A 20,634-nucleotide genomic window follows, 5' to 3' on the forward strand; every position below is an offset into this window, starting at 1 on the left:
GAGGCAGGGTTTAACGGTCGGCACAACATTGTGGGCTAAAGGGCCTGTACTGTGCTGCACTGTTCTATGTTCTATATCTCATCCGGTTCCGGTGACTTATACAAATGCTTTTCAAAACCTCCAGCACATCCTCTTTCTTAACGTCTATATGCTCAAGCGTTTCAGTCCACAATAAGTCATCCCCACAATTGCCAAGGTCTTTTTCCCTGGCGAATACTGAAGCTAAGTATTCATTAAGTACCTCTGCTACCTCCTCTGACTCCATGCACATTTCCGCTATTGCACCTGATTGGTCCTATTCTCACACAGCTTATCCTCTTGCTTTCCATACATGTAGAATGCCTTGGGGTTTTCCTTAATCCTGTTCACCAAGGCCTTCTCATGACCCCTTCTGGCTCTCCAAATTCTATTCTTAAGCTCCTTCCTAGCAACCTTGTAATTTTTCTAGAGCTCTAACAGTACTTAGTTTCTTGAACCTTTTCTAAGCTTCTTTCTTCTACTAGATTTTCTACATTTTGTACACCATGGTTCTTTAACACTACCTGCCTCAGTGGAACATACTTAAGCAGAACTCCATGCAAATGTTCCCTGAACATTTGCCACATTTCTGCTATGCATTTCCCTGAGAACATCTGCGCCCAAGTTCCTGCCTAATAGCATCATATTTCCCCCTACCCTAATTAAATGTTTTCCCAAATTGTCTGCTCCTATCCCTCTCCAGCGCTGTGCAGGAGATAGTGGTCACTACCTCCAAAATGCTCTCCCACTGAAAGATCTGACACCTGACCAGGTTCATTTCCCAACATCAGATCAAGTACAGCCTCTCCTCTAGTTGGTTTATCTACATAGTGCATCAGGAAACCTTCCTGAACACACCTAAAAAAACTCCACCCCATCCTTGCACTAAGGAGATGCCAATCAATATTGGGAAAGTTAAAATCTGCCGTCACCACAACCCTATTATTATTGCAGTATTCCAGAACCTGCCTCCCTATCTGCTCCTCGATATCCCTGTTATCTGAGTGTAGTTCATGTTAGAGATGCAAAACTACTCAGATTGAACAGTAAGGTAAATATTGGAGTTTTCAATGCTTTCCTGAGATGTTCTTAGTGCAGATCAAATTAGAAGAGAGAGAAAAAAAAGAGGAAAGCATAGACAAGAACTCAAAATATAATGCCCAGATTATTTCTTTTTCAACAATATCCCCATCGCACAGCCTATAAGGAGGATCAAAGCTCAACTTTATTCGCCACATATATTTATGTGTATTAGGAATATGTTTTGGTGTGTTGGCATAACATGTAACAAAAAATAACATTCAACAATTATAAAGAATTATATAAAATTAGAGGTTAAAGTAAATATATGGAATAAAATGTGCACAAATGCCAACACATATTTGCAATATGAACACCTCTATATAAAAAAAAACAAGAAATTCTGCAGATGCTGGAAACCCAGAGCAACACACACATGCTGGAGGAACTCTACAGGTCAGGCAGCATCTATATAAACAGTCGATGTTTTGGGCTGAGATTCTGATGAAGGGGTCTTAGCCCAAAACGTTGACTTTTTTAATTCATTTCCATTGGGCCGGTGGGGGGGGGGGCGGAATCTAACTAGAATGATTAAATGCCTAAGAAACTTTTAAGATGGTGTGAAGTTTTTGTTTTAACAGCCCTAAAGCTCTCTCTAGAAGGACAAGTGCTATATCTATTTACAAATATGTATAAAACAAATCATGTACCAGCTCGTGTCCAAACCAAATGCATCACTGGAAATTTTTCTTTTGAGTTATTGAATTCTCATTAGAACAGTTTTGCAATACTCTGCCATATGACTGGTACCTCATTCTTCCTTTGGGACCAATATAATGTTTTCTTTCTTAAAGCCAGCTGTATTCAATAACAGTTAATGACACACACTACTAAAGTTGTATTCAATAACAAGTGGTGATACATTTAATGACATTATGCCAATGCTGTCAGATAACACTGGCACATCCAGAGGGGATAAGACTTGGAAATAGATATTAAAATGAATGCAAGGAGCTAGTAATTTGATCTTCCAGTTTATTTATACTTGCTTGTTTTTTTTAATAATATATTGGAGCTGGCTGCAACAAATGTAGTTTTTAAGACTAGGAGTGATTCAGATTTCAGTAAATTGTGTAAGAGATGACCTTCAGCAGTGAAAAACACCAAAACAAACAGTCTGCTTCTGCAACAGTTTTTTATATATTTAAAACATAATCAAATAGTGTCCCACCAAAAAAAAAACTGTATGCTAAATGTACATATATACACACTTACAGCAGATTTTTTTTTTGGAATACACAGCATCAGGGAAGCCTTTATATGTTCAGACATAAATAAGTTAATTAACATTAGGGGCACAAATTTACAAAGGTTGTCCAATTTATGGATCACAGTGATTTACAAAATGTACTGTTTATATACAAAACATTTCTAGTAAAAAAAGGTCTCTATACATCACTTCAGTACAACAAGCCCAGGATCTGTTGTTGTAAGACTACCATTTGGCATACTACATTTCCAATCAGGAGTTTCAACATTTTCACTGCAATCTGGGGGATAAACAAAGATATACAACAAATACAAGTTGAAAAACAAAAAGCATCTCAGTAGTAAAATGGTTACAGCCTATACTTTCGTTTCAGCCATTTTAACAGCATTAACTGTTAAGTAGCATCCACTGAATCAGGACTGAAGGTTGATGATAAATGGGAAGGCATCCATTGCACCCAAACCCTCTGAACACACACAAACATGGTGAGTGCTCACATACTGTAATACACTCAAGGACTGGAGTAACCAGTAATGCCTGTCTTATGCAGGAAGCCACATTCTTCCCTCCACAAAGATAATAAGCAAAAATGGAATCTCCATGATCTGCTTTTGGTAGTCATTTCAACAGAGCCTTGACAAAAGCCTGAAATCACTCTCTCAGTATGCTTCACAAGAGACAGCGGAAAAAGATGGACGAGGAGGTATCACACAGTGTCCTTGTAGTGGTACCTGGTGGGGTGTTCCCTATGGGAGCAGAATACAAATAATTACTTAGTTAAACCATACACTACCTACAGATCAAGGCTGATGGAATGCAACTACGTCTTGAGCAAGCAAGAAGGGGTTGGTGTAGGATAGAGAACAGAAGATAAAGGGTTAGCAAGTACAAGAAATTTCTCTCAATTGCTGTCGAGATATCCCTGGAGAATGCATTTGTGTACAATGGGAACAAACAAACTAACATTGATATACCTTTGTCCACCATTCTCACGTACGGATGTGAGATGTGGACACTCACCAAGACTACGCGAAAGTCTGTACATGGTTGCTATACACAAATGCTCCGGATGGCTCTTGATGTGAGTTGGCAACAGCACATGACAAACGTCGAGCTCTATAACAACCTACCGAAGTTCACCACTAAAATCGAGGCGAGAAGACTGCAATTAGCAGGGCACTGTCTACGCCACCCCGAGCTACCTGCCAGCCTAGTCATCATATGGGAGCCCAAGCACGGGAGGATAAACCCTGGGCGCCCTCCCAAGACTATGGTCAACACGCTCCTAGAAGATAGCGGCGCGGCTAATATAGATGAACTGAATACACTGATGAGGGAGAGGGAGAAGTGGAGAGTCCATCCGTCCCTGATGCCGGCCCCCTAGGCCTGAGTCGACGTAGTAGTAGTTTGCCCATTCAGTAATGAGAGAGTACACAAAAGAACTCACCGATGTAAAAGTCCCAGAGAGGAAAACATATAATAAGATTTTAAAAAGTAAAAATGGAAGGTGAAAACAAAATAGTTGAATATCATTGTAAGATAATAGTTTTATGTTATTGGAGAGTAAAGAAATCTCTCCTTCCAGCATTGCCTATCATAGGCCAAGAGTGGATTGCTGATGGTATTTTCAATTGGTTATTCTACAGATGCCAATTGGAGTCAGAGTCCAGTGCAGGTGATAGCATTGATGAAATCCGATGTGTATTTTACAGATCAACCGAATATTGTTCCAACTGGAATAGTTTTTTTTCTGCCAGTCGGATGGATATTACACTAGATACATTTGTAATTCTTTGATCAAACGTCATATCTCAGTCCCATTCCACCAGCCAGATTCTCCAGCTACATATAACAGATTACAGTACTAACATTCCACCTGCACTCAATTCCCACTTGTTCTGATTTATAGTGGTGGTGTTAGGTAGGAGGGTGTAGGCAGATCACACTCTCAAACCAAGTACCATAAAATAAAATCAGAAAATATTATAGTACCTCAAACCTGCTCCTTCAATTTTTACTGCTTTTTTAAGCAATGTGTAAACAAAAATATTAATTCATAATTGAAACATTCCACCCTTATTTCAGCAGGCTAGCAGAAGCAGTTACATTGAAGTAGACTCCATATTTGGTCTCAGTCCAAGTACCTTTAGTGAGGATGAAAGTTTACCTTTTCTTTCTTCAAGAATTAATTCCAAAAATGTAAACGTTAATTGCAGAGAATCATCTGCACCAACATATTGTTGATTTTAATATGTATTTTCATTCTCCACTTAGAGCTGAGTATTTCTGTGGAAAATTATCTTCTTTCAGTTTAGGCTCATGGCCAAAGGCTACTTTCACGACATACAAGTACCCACCTCCTAGACAGGTAGAATAATGTGCATAATGAAAAGCTAGTTAGTAAATCATTTGGCCAACAAGCAAATGGATCACTCCAGAGTCACTTCACCTCCCTCCTGGACAGACAATGTGTTTTAGAGACATCTCCTGCTGAAACCTACTGAATATTGAAAGATCTGGATAGAGTGGACGTGCAGAGAATGTTTCCTATAGTAAGGCAAGTCTAGGACCAGAGGACAAGGTCTCAGACTAGAGGAACGTCAATTTTGAACAGAGATGAAGAGGAATTTCTTTTGTCAGGGGGTTTGTGGGATTCGTTGCCACCTGCAGCTGTGAAGGCCAGGTCACCGGATGTATTTAAGGTGGAGGTTGATAGGTTCTTGATATGTCAGGGCGTGAAAGGTTATGGGGAAAACGCAGGAGAATGGGGTTGAGAGGGAAATGGATCAGCCATGATCAAATGGTGAAGACTCAAACAGCCTACTGCTGCTCATATGTCTGATGGTCTCATGTATGCTGCTTTGAGTGTCTGAAGAACTGTTTTTTTTTGTCAGCAATTGCAAATTTCAAATGTGAGATATTTATTCCCTAGTAGGTTGTACACCCATCTTCAAATGACAGGAGCTTTGTTAATCATAGACTGAGATACAGACCCATTCAGTAACTTTGCATTGCGTCTGTAAATTTTCACTACATCCACTCCCTCAGATGTCAATCCAATATTCTGGTAATAACATTTTCAGTTTTAAAAAATCCTATTCGAAGATCACTTCCCTTGTACATAGTCCTCCATTTTTCTTTCATCCATCTGTTCCAAAGGGTATTTTTCTGTATATAGATATCAAAATAAAATTCAATAGCATATTATTTGTTAAAAATTTAATATGCTCTAATTTATAAGTGAATCTTTTCGAGAATCTCTAGCAAATCAATCTATTGCTTGTTCGGAATAGTTTAGTAGTCTGGTTTCTTAAAACTGATTGGAGATCCTTGATATTCCCAAATGCTGATTCATGCACTTTTCATTAGAGCTGCAGGTCACCAGTGACATAGGCAACACGCTACAAAATTCATCAGATTTTTTTGGAATATTCATTGTCAGGCTTGTAATTAAACATATTCTTCTTTGCATCTGGCTCTTAACTGATTAAGTCAATTCCCTGCTCAAGATGAACATATTCGACCATGGATCTTCTTAAAACAACAAAAAATTTCCCTGATACAAGTGACCACTCAGCAAAGCCTAAGAATATCACAAAAGAAAAGCACATTAATGGCACTGAGTCACAAATGGCACATTAGGTTATTGGGCCACAGTACTTGAAACTTTGATGAGCCTAGCACCCAAAGAGCAGCATGAGTTTCCAGGTTCACATCATCTTCTCTCCACGTCTCAGCTACACCACTCACTCTCTGTGACTTTTCATTGACTCGCCACTGGCATCTTTCCTATAAGAGCACAAAAAAAAAATCATAGAGCATGAAAACTGTTATGATGGATTACATCTGCTGACAGTTATCTAAAAAGTTGAATCCATTTAGTCTTCTGCAATGGATGTTCAAAAGGGTAATGATAAAGAAAAATCAAGTCCATTTCCCTCCCTTCAGATGAATGGCGTTACAGCAAATAAGTAGCAGTCTCACTATGTCAGCCATCTAACTTACCACAGCTCCTTGGTTACACTGCTATCTAGTAAAAAAAAGCTTCATGACACAAGAGCAAAGATCAGTTTTGTTTGCAATTCTGTTCTGGTTTTGTTGTTCATAAGAACGGAGTGGGAAGGGATTTTCACTTGACTTCATCAGAGATAGAAGGTGTGAATTATGGCACTCTTGGTATCAATTGAAAATGCAAAGGAACAAAATAACCAGAAGTTACCACAGTTTAATTAGCTCATAATTAGAGCCATCACAACATAGAAACAAGCACTTTGACTCACTGTTTCTATTCCAGCCATAGTTACTAACTATACTCATCCCACTGGCTTGCATTACTTCCAGATACTTCTATGGCTTGCTCATTCAAGTACAGCCCAGATGCCTCTTAAATGTTGTTCTTGCCTCCCACCACCTTCTTTGGCAGCTCATTCTAGATACCAACTACTTTCTGGGAAATATATACCACCTAGATCCTGTTTAAACTCTTAAATCTATACAATTTAGTTTCAGGCATCTGTATCATGGGAAACAAATCTTTTACACTCTGATAATGTTAACTCTCAGCTTTCTTTATTCCAGGGAAAACAGACTTGGCCTAGCCAAACCTCTCCTTCTAACTCTTCCATCCGGCCAACATCTTTGTGAATCTTTCTGCACTCATTCTACGTTAAACATGTTATTTCTGTTCTTCAAACGGTTCTCCACGTAACCGATGCTTCGTAAAATGGGAACATGACATCTTAACTTTTGCTCTCAATGCTTCAGCCCACAAAGGCAAGCATGCCAAACACCTTCCTTCAACGGCCCAATCAGTGACAGAGCAGCAGCAGAGAGGAGTGAATAAAAGTACAGAAGAGATAAGTGGAGCGGCCATTGTAGGGACTGAGTTAGTGGTGAGAATGTGAGTGTGAGGCTTCGGCTCAAAAGAGGTGTTGGCTCTGGATAAGTTGTTCGGGTAACTTCTGTTGAGCTTCCCTTTTTTCTTATTGTGTCAGGGGTACTTAGTGTAGTTTAAATGGCCATTGTGTGTTCTTCATGCTAGATGTTGGAGTCCTGGGAGACCCAAAGTCTCCCAGGGGACTACATCTTCTTGAAATGCATCAACTGCAGCTCTTTAAAGACCGTGTTAGGGATCCGGAGCAGCAGCTGGATGGCCTTTGGCTTGTACAGGAGACTGAAGAGATCATTGATCAGAGATAAGGGAAATAGTCACCCCTAAGTTGCAGGAGGTGGGTAGCTAGGTGACTGTCAGGAGAAGGAATGGGAAGGTGAATAGGCATCCCTGTGGTCATTCCCCTGAATAACAAGTATACCATTTTGGATATGTTGTGGGGTATGACCTCCCAGGGGGATGCCATGGAGACCAGGTTACGAGCACCATGGGTCCATGGTGCAAAAGGGAAAGAGGGGAGCAATAGAGATAAAGGATTCAACAGTCAGAGGAAGAGATAGGAGATTCTGTGAACGTGAACGGGACAACCGGATGCTATATTGCCTCCCTGGTGCCAGGGTCAGGGACATGTCAGATTGTGTCCTCAGCATTTTGGAAGGGGAGGGAGAGCAGCCAGCTGTCTTGGTACATATTGGTAGCAATGACATAGGAAGGAAAAGAAAAGAGGTCCTGAAGAGAGAATTTAGACAGCTAGGGAGAATACTGAGAGGCAGGACCTTCATGGTAGTAATTGTTACCTGTGCCACGCGCCAGTGAGGGTAGAAATAGGATGATTTGGCAGATTAATGTGTGGCTGAGAAGCTGGTGCAGGGGGCAGGGCTTCAGGTTCTTGGATCATTGGGATCTCTTCTAGGGGAGGTATGACCTGTACAAAAGGGACGGATTGCACCTGAACCCGAGGGGGATCAATATTTTCGTGGGCAGGTTCATTAGAGCTGTTGGGGACAGTTTAAACTAATTTGGCAGGAGGGTGGGAAATGGAGTGATGGGACTCAGGATAGGACAGATGGTAAAAAAGCAAAGATAGCGTGCAGTCAGACTGTCAGGAAGGACAGACAGATGACAAGGCAAAATTCCAGCTAGCAGGGTGAGTATCAGTGCATTAGGGATGCAGAATCAAAAAGGGTAGCAAATACAGTACTTGAAGGGTTATATCTCAGTGCGTGGAGTATAAGAAATTAGGTGGATGATCTTGTTGCACTTTTACAGATAGTCAAGTTTGATGTTGCAGCCATCACTGAATCACGGCTGAAGAATTGTTATAGTTAGGAGCTGAATATACAAGGTTACATTGTATTGGAGGAAGGTAGGTAGAGGAGGTGGCATGGTTCTGCTGGTAAAGAATGGCATCAAATCATTAGAAAGATGTGAAATAGGTTCAGAAGTTGTTGAATCCTTAAGAAACTGCAAGGATAAAAGGACCCTGATGGCAGTTATACACAGGCATCTAAACAGTAGCTGGGATGTGGACACAATGGGAAATAGAAAAGGCTTGTCAAAAGAGCAATGTTATGATAGTCATGGGAGACTATAACATGTAGGTAGCTTGGGAGAATCAGATTGGTAATGGATCTTCCTTTCAGGATCAAACCTGACAAGTTGAGTTGTCATGTTGCGTTACCTTCTACTGCAATTCTTTGAGGAAATTACAAACAGGGTAGATAAAGGAGATGCAGTAGACGTGGTGTACTTGGATTTTCAGAAGGCCTTTGACAAGGTGCACAATGAGGCCGCTTAGCAAGATAAGAGCCCGCAGAATTACAGGGAAGTTACTAGCATGGGTGGAGCATTGGCTGGTTGGCAGAAAACAGAGTGGGAATAAAGGGATCCTATTCTGGCTGGCTGCCGGTTATCAGTGGAGTTCTACAGGGGTCAGTGTTGGGACCATTACGTTTTATGATGTGTGTCAATGATTTGGACTATGGTATTAAGGGATTTGTGGCTAAATTTGTCGATGATACAAAGATACGTGGAGGAGCAGATACTGTTGAGGAAACAGAGAGCATGCAGAGAGACTTAGTTTAGGGGAATAGGCAAAGAAGTGGCAAATGAAATACAATGTTGGAAAGTGTATGGTCATGCACTTCGGTGCAAGAAATTAACGGGCAGACTATTATTTAGATGGGGAGAAAATTCAAAATGCAGAGATGCAAAGGGACTTTGGAGTCCTTCTGCAAGATACCCTAAAGGTTAAACTGCAGGTTGAGCCAGTTGTGAAGGTGGTGAATGCAATGTTGGCATTCATTTCTAGAGGTATAGAATATAAGAGCCGGGATGTGATGTTGAGGCTCAATAAGGCAGTTGTGAGACCACACTTGGAGTATTTTGTGAAGTTTTGGGCTCCTTACTTCAGAAAGGATATACTGACGTTGGAGAGGGTTGAGAGAAGATTCAAAAGAATGATTCCAGGAATGAAAGGATTACCGTATGAGGGACGTTTGGCAGCTCTTGGGCTGTATTCCCTGGAGTCCAGGAGAATGAGAGGGGATCGCATAGAAACATTCCAGATGTTAAAAGGCCTGAACAGATTAGATATGGTAAAGTTATTTCCCATGGTAGGGGATTCGAGGACAAGAGGACATGACTTCAGGATTGAAGGACAGCCTTTTAGAACTGAGATGCGGAGAAATTACTTTAGTCATAAGGTGTTAAATCTGTGAATTTTGTTGTCATGAGCGGCTGTGGAGGCCATGTCATTGGGTGTATTTAAGGCAGAGATAGATAGGTTCTTGATTAGCCAGGGCATCAAAGGGTATGGAGTGAAAGCAGGGGAGTGGGGATGACTGGAAGAATTGGAGCAGCCCATGACTGAATGGCGGAGCAGACACGATGAGCCGAATGGCCTACTTCTGATCCTAAATCTTATGGTCTTATGGATCTCAAGAGAGTGAATTTGTTGAATGTCTACCAGTAGTCTTAAAGACGGATTGTCATTAAGCCTACTAGGGGATCAGCTATGTAGTGAACTGGGGGCAATTAGGGAGCTTAAGGTAAAGGAATTCCTAGGAGACGTGATCACGATATGATTGAGTTCAACTTGAAACTTGATAGGGAGAAGGTAAAGTCTGAAGTAGCAGTACTTCAGTGAAGTAAAGGAAATGACATTGGTATCAGAGAGGAGTTGGCCAAAGTAACTTGGAAGGAGGTGCTAGCAAGGATGACAGCAAAGCAGCAATGGCATGAGTTTCTAGGAAAAATGAGGAAGATGCAGGATAGATGTATTCCAAAAACAAAGAAATACTCAAATGGAAAAATAGTACAACCGTGGCTGACAAGGAAAGTCAAAGCTAATGTAGAGCAAAAGAGAGGGCATACAACAAAGCAAAATTTAGTGAGAAGACAGAGGATTGGGAAGTTTTTAAAACTCTACAGAGAGCAACTACAAGAATCATTAGGAGAGAAAAGATGAAATATGAAAGCAAGCTAGCAAACAACATCAAGGTAGATAAAAAAAAAAGCTTTTTCAAGTATCTAGAAATAAAAGAGAGATGAGAGTGGATATAGGACTGAGAAAATGCCGGAAAAATAATAACAGGGGATAAGAAGATGACAGATGAACTAAATGAGTATTTTGCATCAGTCTTCACCGATGAAGACACTCGCAGTGTGCCACGTGTTAAAAGGTGTGAGGGAAGAGAAGTGAGTGCATTTACTATTACAAGGTAGAAAGTGCTCAAAAAGCTGAAAGACCTAAAGGTACATAAGTCACCCAGACCACAAAAACTGCACCTTAGGGTCTGAAAGAGGTAGTGATAGAAATTGAGGAAGCATTAGTAAAGATCTTTGAAGAATCTTTGGACTCTTGCATGGTGCCAGAGGACTGGAAAATTGCAAATGTCACTCCACTCTTAAGAAAGGAGGGAGGCAGCAGAAAGGAAATTATAGACCAGTTAGCCAGACCTCAGTGCTTGGGAAGAATTGGAGTCAACTGTTAAGGATGAGGTTATGTAGTATTTGGTAACACAGGATAAGACAGAACAAAGTCAGCATGGTTTCCTTAAGGGAAAATCTTGCCTGATGAACACTGTTGGAATTCTTTGACGAGATTACAAGTAGGGTAGATAAAGGGGATGCAGTGCATGTTGTATATTTGGATTTTCAGAAGGCCTTTGACAAAGTGCCACACAAGAGGCTGTTTACTAAGTTAAGAGCCCATGGTTTAACAGGAAAGTTACTAGCATGGTTACAGCATTGGCTACCAGTGACTAGTGGTGTTCCGCAGGAGTCGGTGTTGGGACCACTATTTTTTAATGCTGTATATCAATGATTTAGATGACAGAATACATGGCTTTGTTGCCAAGTTTGCAGATGATACGAAGATTGGCAGGTAGTGTTGAGGAAACAGAGTCTGCAGAAGGACTTCGATAGTTTAGGAAAGTGGCAAATGAAATACAATATTGGAAAATGCATGATCATGCACCTTGGTATAAGAAATAAGCGTGCAGACTATTTTCTAAACAGGGGGAAAATCCAAATATCTGAGATGCAAAGGGACTTGGGAGTCCTTGTGCAGAACACCCTAAGGGTTAACTTGCAGGTTGAGTTGGTGGCAAGGAAGGCAAAATGCAATGCTCACATTCATTTCAAGAGGTGCAGAATATAAGAGCATGGATGTGATGCTAAGGCTTTATAGACAATAGGTGCGGGAGTAGGCCATTCACTGTGATCATGGCTGATCATTCACAATCAGTACCCCGTTCCTACCTTCTCCCCATATCCCTTGACTCCACTATCTTTAAGAGCTCTATCTAACTCTTTTTTGAAAGAATCCAAAGAGTTGGCCTCCACTGCCTTCTGCGGCAGAGCCACAACCCTCTGTGTGAAAAAGTTTTTCCTCAACTCCGTTCTAAATGGTCTACCCCTTATTCTTAAACTGTGGCTCCCCCAACATCGGGAACATGTTTCCTGCCTCTAGCATGTCCAATCCCTTAATAATCTTATATATTTCAATCAGATCCCTTCTCATCCTTCTAAATTCCAGTGTATACAAGCCCAGTCGCTCCAATCTTTCAACATATGACATTCCCGCCATCCCTGGAATTAACCCAGTGAACCTACGCTGCACTCCCTCCATAGCAAGGATGTCCTTCCTCAAATTTGGAGACCAAAACTGTATGCAATACTTCAGGTGTGGTCTCACCAGAGCCATGTACAACTGCACAAGGACCTCTTTGCTCCTATACTCAACTCCACTTGTTATGAAGGCCAACATGCCATTAGCTTTCTTCACTGCCTGCTGTACCTGTATGCTTACTTTCAGTAACTGATGAACAAGGATACCCAGATCTCATTGTACTTTCCCTTTTCCTAACTTGACACCATTCAGATTGTAATTTGCCTTCCTGTTCTTGCCACCAAAGTGGATAACCTCACACTTATCCACATTAAACTGCATCTGCCCACTCACCCAACCTATCCAAGTCACTCTGCATTCTCATAATAGCCTCCTCACATTTCACACTGTCACCCAGCTTTGTGTCATCTGAAAATTTGCTAATGTTACTTTTAATCCCTTCGTCTAAATCATTAATGTATATTGTAAGTAGCTGCGGTCCCAGCACCAAGCCTTGCGGTACCCCACTAGTACTATTCTGAAAAGGACCCATTAATCCCTAGTCTTTGTTTCCTGTCTGCCAACCAATTTCTTATCCATGTCAGTACCCTACCCCCAATACCATGTGCTCTAATTTTGCCCACTAACCTCCTATGTGGGACCTTATCAAAGGCTTTCTGGAAGTCCAGGTACACTACATCCACTGGCTTTCCCCATGTCCATTTTCATAGTTACATCCTCAAAAAATGCCAGAAGATTAGTCAAGCATGATTTCCCCTTCGTAAATCCATGCTGACTCGGACCTATCCTGCTACTGCTATCCAAATATGCTATTTCATCTTTTATAATTGACTCCAGCATCTTCCCCACCACTGATGTCAGACTAACTGGTCTATAATTGCCTGTTTTCTCTCTCCTTCCTTTCTTAAAAAGTGGGATAACATTAGCCACCCTCCAATCCGCAGGAACTGATCCTGAATCTATAGAACACTGGAAAATGATTACCAATACGTCCACGATTTCTAGAACCACCTCCTTAAGTACCCTGGGATGCAGACCATCAGGCCCTGGGGATTTATCAGCCTTCAGTCCCATCAGTTTACCCAACACCATTTTCTGCCTAATGCGAATTTCCTTCAGTTCCTCTGTTACCCTGGGTCCTCTGGCCACTATTACATCTGGGACTAGTGAGGCCTCACCTTGAGTATTATGAACAGTTTTGGGTTCCTTATCCAAGAAAAGATGTGCTGGCATTGGAGAGGGTTCAGAGAAAGTTCACAAGGATGGAGGAACATTTGATGGCTCTGGGCCTGTACTCACGGGAATTTAGAAAGATGAGGGGGTATCTCATTGAAACCTTCCAAAATGTTAAAAACCTAGACAGAGTAGATGTGGAAAGTATGTTTCCCATGTTGGGGGAGTCTAGGACAAGAGGGCACAGCCTCAGAATAGAAGGGCACCCATTTAAAACAGAGATGCAGAGAAATTGCTTTAGCCAGAGGGTGGTGAATTGGTGAAATTTGTTATCACAGGCATATGTGGAGGCCGGGTTGTTGGATGTATTTAAGGCAGAGATTGATAGGTTCTTGATCGGCCACGGTATCAAAGGTTATGGAGTAAAAGGCCAGGGAATGGGGCTGATGAGGGGAAAATAAAAGATCAGCCATGATTGAATGGCAGAGTAGATTCAATGGGCCAAAATGGCCTAATTCTGCTTCTATGTCTTATGGTCTTCTTCAACCTCCTGTCTATCTGTGTGCCGCTATAGGGAACTATGGACATGCACTCAAAGGTCTCTGTTTTACAATACTTCCTAGGGCTCTGCCATTCACTGTTTGTCCTGCCTTGTGTTAACTTATTGAAGTGTATCGCTTTGCATTCGCAGAGTTAAGTTCCATCTACCATTCCATTGCTCAATTTCCCAATTGAACTATATCCTGTTATAATTTTATCATAGAACCATAGAAACTACAGCACAGAAACAGGCCTTTTGGCCCTTCTTGGCTGTGCCGAACCATTTTCTGCCTAGACCCACTGACCTGCACACGGACCATATCCGTCCATACACCTCCCATCCATGTATATGTCCAATTTATTGTTAAATGTTAAAAAAGAACCCACATTTACCACCTCGTCCGGCAGCTCATTCCATACTCCCACCACTCTCTGTGTGAAGAAGCCCCCACTAATGTTCCCTTCAAACTTTTCCCCCCTCACCCTTAACCCATGTCCTCTGGTTTTTTTCTCCCCTTGCCTCAGTGGAAAAAGCCTACTTGCATTCACTCTATCTATACCCGTCATAATTTTATATACCTCTATCAAATCTCCCCTCATTCTTCTACGCTCCAGGGAATAAAGTTCTAACCTATTCAACCTTTCTCTGTAACTGAGTTTCTCAAGTCCCGGCAACAACCATGTAAACCTTCTCTGTACCCTTTCAACCTTATTTATATCCTTCCTGTAATTTGGTGTAATTTAGGGAATTTTGTATCTGCATTCCCAGATCCCTCTGTTCCACTGCACTCCTCAGTGCCTTACCATTAACCCTGTATGTTCTATGTTGGTTTGTCCTTCCAACGTGCAAGTCCCTCTGCAGGCTCTGAAAACCTTCCTCACTGTCTACTACACCTCCAATCTTTGTATCATCAAAAAACTTGCTGATCCAATTTACCACATTATCATTCAGATCATTGATATAGATGACAAATAACAATGGACCCAGCACTGATCCCTGTGGCACACCACTAGTCACAGGCCTCCACTTGGAGAAGCAATTCTCTACTACCACTCTTTGGCTTCTTCCATTGAGCCAATGTCTGATCCAATTTACCACCTCTCCATGTATACCTAGCAACTGAATTTTCCTAACTAACCTCCCATGCGGGACCTTGTCAAAGGCCTTACTGAAGTCCATGTAGACAATATCCACTGCCTTCCCTTCATCCACTTTCCTGGTAACCTCCTCGAAAAACTCCAATAGATTGGTCAAACATGACCTGCCACGCACAAAGCCATGTTGACTCTCCCTAATAAGTCCCTGTCTATCCAAGTGCTTGTAGATTCTGTCTCTTAGTACTCCCTCCAATAACTTAACTACTACTGACGTTAAACTTACCGGCCTATAATTTCCCGAATTACTTTTCGATCCTTTTTTAAACAACGGAACAACATGAGCCACTCTCCAATCCTCCGGCACCTCACCTGTAGACAGCGACATTTTAAATATTTCTGCCAGGGCCCCTGCAATTTCAACACCAGTCTCCTTCAAGGTCCGAGGGAACACTCTGTCAGGTCCCGGGGATTTATCCACTTTAATTTTCCTCAAGACAGCAAGGACCTCCTCCTTTTCGATCTGTACAGTTTCCATGATCTCACTACTTGTTTCCCCTAATTCCATAGACTTCATGCCAGTTTCCTTAGTAAATACAGACGCAAAAAACCTATTTAAGATCTCCCTCATTTTCTTTGGTTCCTCACATAGGCGACCACTCTGATCTTCAAGAGGACCAATTTTATCCCTTACAATCCTTTTGCTCTTAAAAAACCTGTAAAAGCTCTTTGGATTATCCTTCACTTTGACTGCCAATGCAACCTCATGTCTTCTTTTAGCACTCCTGATTTCTTTCTTAAGTATTTTCTTGCACTTCTTATACTCCTCAAGCACCTTATTTACTCCCTGCTTCCTATACATGTCACACAACTCCCTCTTCTTCTTTATCTATTAACATTTACTTGTTAAACTCTGAGGAGAAGATTTATCCAGTGCCTCAGTTGAGGAAACTTACTAATTTAATCCATAGCTTATGTTTAATTTACAGAGAGGCAGTAGACATTACAGTTCATGTGAGGATAAGGAAGATAAAAGAAATCAAACAGGAATCACATTTGTGATTGTTTAACAAAGTGGATCTCATTACGAAGAATCTCTTTGATCAAGTTCAGAAAGAATAAACAACAATTCATTTAGCTTACTATATATGCCTGGACAGCATTGCCAACATTTGGACTAATGAAACATACCAGGGAGTAAAGTTTGAGGATCCATCTGGAGTACCACCATTCTGACCTCCACTCCCTGGAAAAGAAACATTTTAAACATTTGTTCCTCAGGGGAAAAAATGCCTTAATTTTCAATTTTATTTATCTAACCTTCTGACCAGTTTTCAAAGGAAGATACTGCCCATTTTTTGAGGCATTTCCCTGGCACACATCCACAAGTGGAAAACTTCAAAAAAATGAAAGTTGTTAACCTTGACTCATTGAAAAATACAAAAACTGCTGTCAAATACCTGCAATATTTTCCTAAATTGCTCACAAGGGTCAACATTTACCAACCTAAAACATCTGAAAATTAATTCAATGGCTCAAATAAGCCGGAAAAGCATACACAAGTACTTCTTCAAACAGCATGGTTTCCATTGCTCTTTCTAATACTACAATGGAATGGCAAATTTGATTGACAAATACTTAAAGGAAAAAATCAAAATAACTGGTAAATGCTGGAAACCTGAAATAGAAACAGGAAATGATGAAAATCCTGCCTGACATGTTCAGTATGTTTTTTGAATTCCATCAAGGATGGAAAGGAAAAAGAATAGGAATTACTTCACTCACAAGGTGCTGAATCTTCACCCTGGAATCAGCTTTATTGATTGCTTTCAAAAATTAGAATTTTATCAAAGGGTTTCTAATATTTTGTTTGTGCATCACCCATTAATGGAACAGGCTCTATTTCTTAAGTTCTTTTGGATGAGGTCAGGTGTAGAAGACAACTGCAAAAGAGAAGTGGAAGACAATAAGAAATAATAAAGTTGGGACTTCTGGTAGAGCTCATGGAGTGAAGTCGTGTTCTTGACTCGCTCCATTACCTCTGAGCTTTATCCTATGATCAGCTACATTTAAGCTAACTTTTAAGGCAACAATTTTTACAATACCTTGCAGCGGATTGCTATTATATATTTGGATGCATTTAAGGTCCGCTATGTCTAAGAACGGGAAAGACGGCAAACCTCCAGTTAGACCGAAAGTTACCGACCCTCCTCCAATTGAACCAGCGGTAACTATGCAAGCTATGTCGGAACTGATTCGTGTGGAAATCTCAACTACTATATTGGATCTGATTCATGCGGAAATTTGAACTAAACTGCAGAAAATTATCGATGAAATTGATAAAATGAAAACATCTATTACGGAACGTCAGACTGCTATAGCTAATCTCCAAAAATCCACGCAACAAAATGAACTCAAGATGGGGAAAATTGAAGAAACAATTACTGTAATGAAGAAAAAACTTGACTTTTTGACCTTTAAAAATTCTGACTTAGAATGCAGAATGCGACGACAGAACATCCGAATTATTGGTATTCGTGAAGCTGCTGAATCTGGTGACCCCATAAAGTTTTTCCCTCAACTTTTAAAAGATTCATTTCCCACCTTATTTCCTGATCAACCACCACCGTTGGATCGGGCTCACAGAGTCCCATTACATTCGCCTAAGTCAGATAAACCTTGGCATGTTATTTTACGATTTCATTATTTTCAAGACAAGGAGAAGTTGCTTCGCTTTGCTCACCCTAAAGGTTACATTGATTTCTTGGATCTTCGTTTTCGTTTGGTAGAAGATTTCAGCAAACAGGTTCGCGATCAACATGTCCGTTATAGATCTGTGATGTCGGAATACTACAATATGGATTTAAAACCAGTGTTGCTTTATCCCGCACGTTCGTAGATTCGATCGTCTGATGGGTCTTCCTGTTTTTTTGACTCTCCATCGGAAGCCCAGAGTTACCTGGATCAACTCTTGCCTTCAACATCTTAATCGCACTATTAAATCATCTCTGTTTGATCGGAGGCAGTTAATTTGTTGGGTTTAATTTTTTTTTGCTTTATATGAGGGCAGAAAAGTTTTTTTTGGTTTAATTAATGTGGTTGCCAAACTTCTTTTTAACTGCGTCATTTCTTTCTTTTGCCTTCAACATCTTAATCGCATTGTTAAATTATCTCTGTCTGATTGGAGGCAGTTAATCTGTTGGGTTTAATTTTTTTTGCTTTATATGAGGGCAGAAAAGTTCTTTTTCCGGTCTAATTAATTTGGTTGCCAAACTTTTTTTTAACTGCGTCATTTCTTTCTTCTTCCCTGGGGATTCTAGATGGCTATTCCCTCAGCGTCATTTTACGTATGTCCCTGAAGGCCTTAAACTTTGTAGTTTTCAAACGTACTTTTTGTAGTTTTCGTGGTTAGTCTATGCTAATATTTCATTTTCTTGTTTAAGTATACGGTCTGTTGTAGGTTAACGGTTTTCTTTATATGTATCTGTTTTTTTTGTATTATATCATTTTCGTTTTAATTGGTGTACTTTTTTTATTCCTTTACTGTTTTATAACTTTAGCTGATCTTTTTATGCATACACTTTTCTTTTTAGTGAGCGTCTATCGGAAGTCATGGGGGTAGTTCTAGTGCTCGCTTCTTTCTGGCTGGTCTATCTTAGAATTAGCTTTGGGGGTATGGGGTGGGGGGGCAGGGGGGCTTCATTTTTTAGTTTTTCTTTCTTCTTGGGCTACTTATATTACTGAAGTATTGGTCGCGTTCTCTTTCCCGTTATCTCTTGTTTATTCTGTTCCCTTTCTGGGTTCGTGGGTCGAACCTATTGTCAATCCTCCCTTATCTGAGGGTTGACTTTAGGGATTATGGAGTCTATTATTACCATAGAAACCATAGAAACTACAGCACAGAAACAGGCCTTTTGGCCCTTCTTGGCTGTGCTGAACCATTTTCTGCCTAGTCCCACTGACCTACACACGGACCATATCCCTCCATACACCTCCCATCCATGTATCTGTCCAATTTATTCTTAAATGTTAAAAAAGAACCCGCATTTACCACCTCGTCTGGCAGCTCATTCCATACTCCCACCACTCTCTGTGTGAAGAAGCCCCCCCTAATGTTCCCTTTAAACTTTTCCCCCCTCACCCTAAACCCATGTCCTCTGGTTTTTTTCTCCCCTTGCCTCAGTGGAAAAAGCCTGCTTGCATTCACTCGATCTATACCCATCATAATTTTATATACCTCTATCAAATCTCTCCTCATTCTTCTACGCTCCAGGGAATAAAGTCCCAACCTATTCAACCTTTTTCTGTAACTGAGTTTCTCAAGTCCCGGCAACGTCCTTGTAAACCTTCTCTGCACTCTTTCAACCTTATTTATATCCTTCCTGTAATTTGGTGACCAAAACTGAACACAACACTCCAGATTCGGCCTCACCAATGCCTTATACAACCTCATCATAACATTCCAGCTCTTATACTCTTAATACTTTGATTAATAAAGGCCAATGTACCAAAAGCTCTCTTTACGACCCTATCTACCTGTGACGCCACTTTTAGGGAATTTTGTATCTGTATTCCCAGATCCCTCTGTTCCACTGCACTCCTCAGTGCCTTACCATTAACCCTGTATGTTCTACGTTGGTTTGCCCTTCCAACGTGCAATACTTCACACTTGTCAGTATTAAACTCCATCTGCCATTTTTCAGCCCATTTTTCCAGCTGGTCCAAGTCCCTCTGCAGGCTCTGAAAACCTTCCTCACTGTCTACTACACCTCCAATCTTTGTATCATCAAAAAACTTGCTGATCCAATTTACCACATTATCATCCAGATCATTGATATAGATGACAAATAACAATGGACCCAGCACTGATCCCTGTGGCACACCACTAGTCACAGGCCTCCACTCAGAGAAGCAATTCTCTACCACCACTCTCTGGCTTCTTCCATCGAGCCAATGTCTAATCCAATTTACCACCTCTCCATGTATACCTAGCGATTGAATTTTCCTAACTAACCTCCCATGCAGGACCTTGTCAAAGGCCTTACTGAAGTCCATATAGACAATATCCACTGCCTTCACTTCATCCACTTTCCTGGTAACCTCCTCGAAAAACTCCAATAGATTGGTCAAACATGACCTACCACGCAAAAAGTCATGTTGACTCTCCCTAATAAGTCCCAGTCTATCCAAATGCTTGTAGATTCTGTCTCTTAGTACTCCCTCCAATAACTTACCTACTACTGACGTTAAACTTACTGGCCTATAATTTCCTGGATTACTTTTCAATCCTTTTTTAAACAACGGAACAACATGAGCCACTGTCCAATCCTCTGGCACCTCACCTGTAGACAGCGACATTTTAAATATTTCAGCCAGGGCCCCTGCAATTTCAACACTAGTCCCCTTCAAGGTCCGAGGGAACACCCTGTCAGGTCCCGGGGATTTATCCACTTTAATTTTCCTCAAGACAGCAAGGACCTCCTCCTTTTCGAT

At 40.9% G+C, this 20,634-nt stretch overlaps 1 protein-coding gene across 1 annotated transcript in view; it reads right to left on the bottom strand.

Moving 5' to 3' along the window:
* Positions 1-1,825: 1,825 nt before the first annotated feature.
* Positions 1,826-20,634, bottom strand: part of tcta (T cell leukemia translocation altered) — a 29,057-nt gene continuing 10,248 nt past the window's right edge. Inside the window, exons 2-3 of the mRNA XM_063067726.1 lie at positions 16,333-16,387; positions 1,826-6,097 (exon numbers count right to left, since the gene is read on the bottom strand). Coding sequence (XP_062923796.1) covers positions 6,055-6,097; positions 16,333-16,387 — 98 coding nt within the window. The 3' untranslated portion in view covers positions 1,826-6,054. The remainder of the gene's footprint in view (positions 6,098-16,332; positions 16,388-20,634) is intronic.

The sequence above is a fragment of the Mobula hypostoma genome, chromosome 15 (genome assembly GCF_963921235.1).
Source record: "Mobula hypostoma chromosome 15, sMobHyp1.1, whole genome shotgun sequence".
NCBI classification, from domain to species: domain Eukaryota; kingdom Metazoa; phylum Chordata; class Chondrichthyes; order Myliobatiformes; family Myliobatidae; genus Mobula; species Mobula hypostoma.